At 40.6% G+C, this 7,582-nt stretch overlaps 1 protein-coding gene across 1 annotated transcript in view; it reads left to right on the forward strand.

The window, feature by feature from the left end:
- Positions 1–7,058, forward strand: part of ZNF287 (zinc finger protein 287) — a 26,259-nt gene extending 19,201 nt beyond the window's left edge. Inside the window, exon 5 of the mRNA XM_006875901.1 lies at positions 5,488–7,058. Coding sequence (XP_006875963.1) covers positions 5,488–7,058 — 1,571 coding nt within the window. The remainder of the gene's footprint in view (positions 1–5,487) is intronic.
- Positions 7,059–7,582: the final 524 nt, after the last annotated feature.

The raw sequence follows: 7,582 nt of genomic DNA on the forward strand, positions 1-7,582 counted from the left end.
ACATCTTCACAGTCAGCGAATGAGGAGGCAGCTCTTCCCTAGTTGTATTTTGAGTGCCTTCCAATCTTAGGGGCTCGTTTTCTGACACTGTTGTCGGAATATTCTGGTTCTCTTGATCATGTTTCAATATTCAATATTCTGATGCTGTCCAGTGGTGTTCCACTCCTATTCATAAGCATTTCATTGACTAAATGTTTGTAAGTAGTCTGTCTCTCCTCCTTCTTCGTCTAGAAGTTCATATGAAACCGGTCCACCATGGGTGACCCTGTTAGTGTTTAAAATAGCAGTGGCACCGCTTCCAGAGTCACAGCAACACGCAAGTCACCACAGTACGGCAAACTGACAGACAAGTGGTGGCTTCAGCTCACTAATACCTAGGATCTTGATCTTGATGCATTCCATTTCATTTTTGACAACTTCAGATTTTCTTAGGTCCATACTTCATACCTTTCACATTCCAATTATCAGTGGATTTTTTTTATCTGTTTGAATTCTTCATCATCAACAAATGAAAGGCCCCAAAGCTTTACTCCTTCCATGTTACTAAGGTCATCTCTTCTTTGGGAATTCAGCTCTTTCTTCTCCATTCATATTGCGAGTGCCTTTCAGCCTGAGTGAGGGGCTCACCTTAGGTCAGGCAGTGTTCCGTGGCTGTTCATTCAGTTTTCAGCAACTAACCACTCAAAAGTCGTCTGCCTTTTTCTTCTTAGTCTCTGTTAGTCTGAAAGCTCCACTGATACCTGTTCACCGTGGGTTACCCTGTTGGCATTTAAAATATCACTGGCATCGCTTCCAGCAACACAAACTACCACAGCATTCAAACTGACAGACGAGTGGTGATGTGTCTATATATTCATATACATACACATGTAGGATCTTGCTCTGTGTCTGTTGTTTGGAAAAAAACAAAGGAAATCCACTGCCATTGAGCCACTTCTGGCTCATAGTGACCTTCCATAGGGCTTCCACAACTGCAGACAGCCTCATCTGTCTCATAAGGAGCGCCTGGTGACTGAAACCAACAACCTTGTAGTTCTCAGCCCAGTGCCTGACCCACAGCACCACCAGTGCTCCTTACATACTCTTACACATCTGCTTTGTTTTCCATTTGCTAATATGTTTTACACCTTTTCCTATCAATGGTTTTTGATCAATTATCACGACTCTTCCATCCTCCTCCTCCTCCACTATTCCTAACTAGTCCTCACTGATGGATATAGGTATCACTTGTTTAAGAAAGGTTTCTGTAATTGTGTGGCAATATTTTTGGTTGTACCCTTTTATAAGCAAATACAGAATTTATAATATCAAAGTTCGAAATTTTTCTAAGAGGAAGATTGAGTAGATAGATATATGTGAAGTTATACCTTGAACTTCCTCTTAGAAAATTTGCAAACTTGTAATTTAATATTTTAAATACAAGGATACGTCCAAAAATACTGCTATAAAATTATTGTTGTTGTTGTTAAGTGCCGTTGAGTGGTTTCCAACCTGTAGCAACCCTGTATAGGGTTTTCCAAGGAGCAAATGGTGAGCTTGAACCACCTACCTTGCAGTTCAAACGGCTTTGCAGTCTGGCGCATTAACCCACAGCACCACACCAGTACAAATTAAGAAACCTTAATTTGACAAAAAAAATCCCAGTACAAAGCTATTATTTCTTGACATATCCTCCATTTAGGTTTATACATTTGCAAAGAGGTGTTTCCATTATCTACAATGTTTCCCCAAAGAATCCTGCACTCTTTGGTTTATGCCATGACAAAATGGCAGTTCTGGCATCCTTGAGGAACTCAAACTGTGTTCTTTTAAATTCTTTGAGTTTGAGGAACAAAAGTAAGTCTGAAGGGGCAACATCAAGGTGTAAGGGAGGATGGGGTAAGGCTCCCCAACAAAATTGTTTTATTTCTACCCTTGTTGCCCTCCAAGGATGAGCAGATGCATTGTCGGGTTGGGGGTTTCGGGGAAATCAGCTCAGCAGCACAATTTGCTCACCAACGCAGTTTTCTTAAAACTTTTTCCTAGTAAATCCCCATTGATTGTCCTGTGTCCTTTGAAAGAAAAAAATCTTATCAAAATTACCCCTTTAGAATTCCTAAAACAGTGACCATAATCTTCTGAGCTGATTTCTCTGCCATGTGTTCACCTTTGAGGTCGTCCTGATCGTCCTTAAAATGCATTTCTGTAAACATGTTGCAAAGCTTTAATGATCAGGGGAAATATCCACTTGAATATTGTTGAAAATTTGGTATTAGCCCTGACCTGAAAATCACCTTTTTCTATGGCACAGAAAGTATCCTTTTTTGTGAAGGCACCATGATGAGACTTAGACAAGTGTATTACTGAGAGATGCCATCTCCAGCAACATCTCTAAGCACATTGTCTGTGGCATGAACCCGTGCATGTATAAACTGGAACCTTAGTAGCAATACTTTTTGACTTCTTGTTGTTAAGTGCCGTTGAGTCAGTTCCAACTAATTCATAGGGACCCCATATAGGCTTTGAACCACCAACCTTTTGGGTTGCGGTCCAGCATTTATACTACAGCACCATAACCAGGACTGTACTTTTTTACTTCTTCTCATGTAATTCTTAATACTTAAAAGTTACACGTATCCCACATGATTTTAAAGGAAAAGGATTGTCACAAAGATTTGTTTTAACTCATATTGAAAATACAATCCAAACCCAAACCGCTCACTGCCATCGAGTCCAGGGTGTCAGACACTACCAATCTTTATAGGAACAGACAGCCTCATCTTTCTCCTGCAGAGCTCCTGGGAAGTTTGAACTGCTCACCATAAGTCACTTCTTACCCGACACAATGCTTATCCTACAGCGTCCCCAGGGTTCCTTCCACACAGTCCTAGTGGATGGCTTTGTAGCCAGGTTTGGGGTCTTATTTTGGAGTTTTTGTTGTTACTTCTGTCATAGTTTTGTTTGGGATTTTGCTTTTATTTGCATTCACTTTTTTGCAGCAACTAAAATGAATTGGTTCATTTAACCAATTCAGTTAAACCATCAATCTATCTAAGTCTTGGACCATTTTTTGAAGGACATATGAAAAAAGCATATGCCCTCTTCACAGTTTGCCATCTGAATTAGAAATACACACAGCACACAAAATTGTGAAATTATAAGGCAGGGCTGAATTGTCACAGGCCATCATATTAAACTAGTGGCCCTTGACTTAAAGTCATGGTGTCCCCATATGTATCAGAGTAAAACTATGCCCACAGGGTTTTCAGTGGCTGAGTTTTCATTAGCTCATTTCCTGACTTGGCTTCCAAGGTGCTTGTGGGAGCACTCAACCTCTAACCTTTTACTGAGCAGCTGAGCACAGTGACCATTAGTGTCACCCAGGCACTCCAGGTGAGAGGAAGCTGAAGCAAATGAGAAGTGTTCATAGCCAACCATTCTGACCTACAAAAATGGAAAGTCCTTATGACTCAACCTAATCTGTACTTCCGGATTCTTCCTTTGGAGAGGGAATCAGGAGCTGGGCCATCAGCATGTTGAGAGAAGGCCTGGAGCCTGAAGGGGAGCATGGCACCTGTGAAATATTTCAAGCCAATCACTGAAGTCGTGTGGAAGCTGAATATGAAGTTTAGAAGCTATAGTAGAACCGTGGGGGTACAGTGGGTTATGCATTGGGCTGATACCCCCCACCCCAAGGGCAATCATTTGAATCCACCAGCCACCCCACAGAAGAAAGATGAGGCTTTCTGCTCCTATAAAGGTGTACAGCCTCAGAAACTCTATACCAAGTCGCTATAAGACAGAACCAACTCGACGGCATACAGCAACAACGTAGTACAGCAGAAAGGGCTAGATGGTTTTGGAACTGAATGCCGGTTGTTGCTAGGTGCTCATGAGTTGGTTTTGACTTACAGCAACGTTATAGGCGACAGAAACACTGCCTTGACCTGGGCCAGCCTCACGTTACATTTAAGCCCATTGTTGCTGCCACTGTATAAGAGGTTTTGTCATTTTTTTTCCTTTTCTCTTTAAAGTTTATTCCTTACGCCAGTATTTTTCCTACTTTAGTGTACATGAAAATTATATGGAGGACTTTGAAAACAGATTGCTCATGTCCTTCCCCAGAATTTATCATTCAGTATGTTGAGTGAGGCCTGATATTTCAATATATTCCCAGGTAACAGAGATGCTGGTCTTGGGACCATAGTTTGAAAATCATTCTTATAGGCTACAGAGGATATAATAGAGATTTTAAGTATGGAAAGCACTCTGCAAAAGACAGCAGCAACCATCCCTCACACAGCACACTCTGCTGCTCTGCTGTGGTCGATAATTCATTGTAGAGGCTGCATAGCATGCAGACATTACTCAGCTGTGAGCTTTATTAGGGCAGTTGACAGGTTACAGTGAAGGGTCAGAAAACGTTCAGGATACAGGTCTTTGGTAAGAACAGCTGCTCCTCTGCCATGCCCACATGCAGGCCTCTGGTCCTCAGTGCCTTGGCCAGGCCTCTGCCCTGCTTAGGCAGTGTTACAAAGTTCTTTTAGTACTGTGGATAAATGGCCACTTGGCATCCCACTTCTCAGTATAACTTCAGCCCAAAAATGCTCAGTTCTGGCTTCCTGGGCCAACAAACCTAATTTCCCCAATAAGCGCATGGAGGCAACCCACTCCACTAAGGAGTCCCCTTCCAATAGGCACTCAGCGTCGATTACTCTGTGGGCCAGGAAGCCCCCCACTGTAGCTCAGGTTCTGGCCCTTGCTGCTCCTGTCCTGTGCTAATTTCTCTACTCTCACAGCTTCCTGTCCCTGAGTCTAGAGGTTCAATATGTTAGATGATTCCAACATCTAAAAGACATGCTCCACTCCTGGCTCTTCCTTCCTTGTTGGTAGTGAGATAACCCCCACTTCCTCTGCTCATGAAGATGGCTTATTTTATACCCAACAGGATAGCAAAGTTCACCAGTCAGTTAGCTCAGTAAACAATCCCTCACAACTGAATCATATAATCCATCATCATCTTCCCCAGACCCATCAGGAAAAGGTCATCTGGTGGGAGTTTACAAAGAATATGGGAAGAAGATACATCAAATAATTCCCTGCACCACAAGCTCCATGAAATTGCTTTAAAAAGATTCCTTAGCATTATGCAGACTATCCTGGAAGAAGCTACAGTGATAGTTAGCTTGCCTTCTTTTTGGGCTTATTAGTAAATGAGTCCATGAAGTTATCCTAACTTAACCAACTTATTTTCACTTCTGTAAACTGTCATCTAATCTAACCCAACCTGTTGTATTTCATCTGTGCCCTTGTTGCGTCTGTCTTTTTCAACAGTTTTGTCTGTTAGTTTTCTTGCTTTTTATTCTCTTTTCCAAAGCCTTAACCGTGTTTGAGTTTGTCAGAGCCATACAGTGTTTTTAGGCATTTGACTCATGTTCAGTATTTTGTTTCAGTTTGGGCAGTTTCTTTGTCCAGGTAGAAGACATTTTATATTTTTTTTAATTTCAGAATGGCAAACTAAAGTCGAAGAGTGTACTCCAGTAGAGGATACTTCGGAACTTAAAAAGGATGTTACCCAGACCATCAAAGTGGAAGAATCGTATGACTATGACGACAGATTAGAGAGGCAAGCAACAAAGGCCTTCAGAAAAAGTCCCACTAGTGAGAGCGATTTCAGTTTGAAGTCATTCCTGTCACAGGACGATGACCCTACAGAAGAGTATCTTAGTAAATATGATATATCTAGAAATAATTTTGAGACGCATTCCAGCCTAATTGTACAATTTGATACCCAGTTAGATGATAAAACTTCTGTGTATAACGAAGGCAGGACAACCTTCAATCATGTCTCATATGGTATTGTACATAGGAAAATATATCCTGGAGAGAAGCCTTATAAATGTAATGTGTGTGGGAAAAAATTTAGGAAACATCCGTCCCTCATAAAGCACCAAAGTACCCATGCCAAAGAGAGATCTTATGAATGTGAGGAATGTGGGAAAGAGTTCCGGCATATTTCATCCCTCATCGCACATCAGAGAATGCACACTGGAGAGAAACCGTATGAGTGCCATCAGTGTGGTAAAGCCTTCAGCCAGCGTGCACACCTTACTATACATCAAAGAATTCACACTGGAGAGAAGCCCTACAAGTGTGACGACTGTGGGAAAGACTTCAGTCAGCGTGCACACCTCACTATACATCAAAGGACACATACTGGAGAGAAACCATACAAATGTCTGGAATGTGGTAAAACCTTCAGCCACAGTTCATCACTAATTAACCATCAGAGAGTTCATACTGGAGAAAAACCTTATATATGTAATGAATGTGGGAAAACTTTCAGTCAGAGTACACACCTCCTTCAGCATCAAAAAATACATACTGGAAAGAAACCATATAAATGCAATGAATGTTGGAAAGTGTTCAGTCAGAGTACTTACCTTATACGGCACCAGAGAATTCATTCTGGAGAGAAATGTTATAAATGCAATGAATGTGGAAAAGCCTTTGCTCATTCCTCAACTCTTATTCAACATCAAACTACTCACACTGGAGAGAAATCCTATATATGTAATATATGTGGGAAAGCATTCAGTCAGAGTGCAAACCTTACTCAACATCACAGAACCCACACTGGAGAGAAACCATATAAATGCAGTGTGTGTGGGAAAGCCTTCAGCCAGAGTGTGCACCTGACTCAACATCAGAGGATTCATAATGGAGAAAAACCCTTTAAATGCAACATATGTGGGAAAGCATATAGACAGGGTGCCAACCTTACCCAACATCAAAGAATTCATACTGGAGAGAAACCCTATAAATGCAACGAATGTGGGAAAGCTTTTATTTATTCCTCATCACTCAATCAACATCAGAGAACTCATACTGGAGAAAGACCCTATAAATGTAATGAATGTAACAAAGATTTCAGCCAGAGAACATGCCTTATTCAACACCAGAGAATTCACACAGGAGAGAAGCCCTATGCATGCCGTATTTGTGGTAAAACCTTCACCCAGAGCACAAACCTTATTCAACATCAACGAGTTCATACACGTGTAAAGCATCGTAACTAATGGGTATGGGAGACTTCGTTTAGGACTTACAACTTTATTGTTTAAATTTTATTTGTGCTCTGTGTTGATCATTAGCCAAAAAGTGCAATATATTATCAGATAACATTCAGCAGAAATGTTAGAATTATTAAAACAGATATAACTTATTTATATTTAATGTGAAAAACTTCACTTTTTAACCTTCATTTGATATCAGTTTAATTTATTTGGAAAAGAAACCCTAGAAAAGTAATAGTATTTGGAAACTTGTAAGTCATCAAATCTTGCTATATTTCAAGTTTGTAATGAGGCCTTATGTAATTTGGGATATCTTCCATCAACTAGATTTCACATAAGAAATAATCCTGGGATTATAAAAAAAGAAAAAAAATTGCTTTCAGAACTTTATTTCTTCCCAGTTTTAATGCCTTAAGAATTTAAAAGAATTCCTTCCCCTTTTTAACTTCCCATGTTCCTGTTACACCATAACTGCCAGTAGGTTTGCCCCAAATACTGAAATAGCAAAGGAAGAGAACTTAGTGAAA

The sequence above is a fragment of the Chrysochloris asiatica genome, unplaced genomic scaffold (assembly GCF_000296735.1).
Source record: "Chrysochloris asiatica unplaced genomic scaffold, ChrAsi1.0 scaffold00346, whole genome shotgun sequence".
In the NCBI taxonomy this organism is placed as follows: Eukaryota; Metazoa; Chordata; class Mammalia; order Afrosoricida; family Chrysochloridae; genus Chrysochloris; species Chrysochloris asiatica.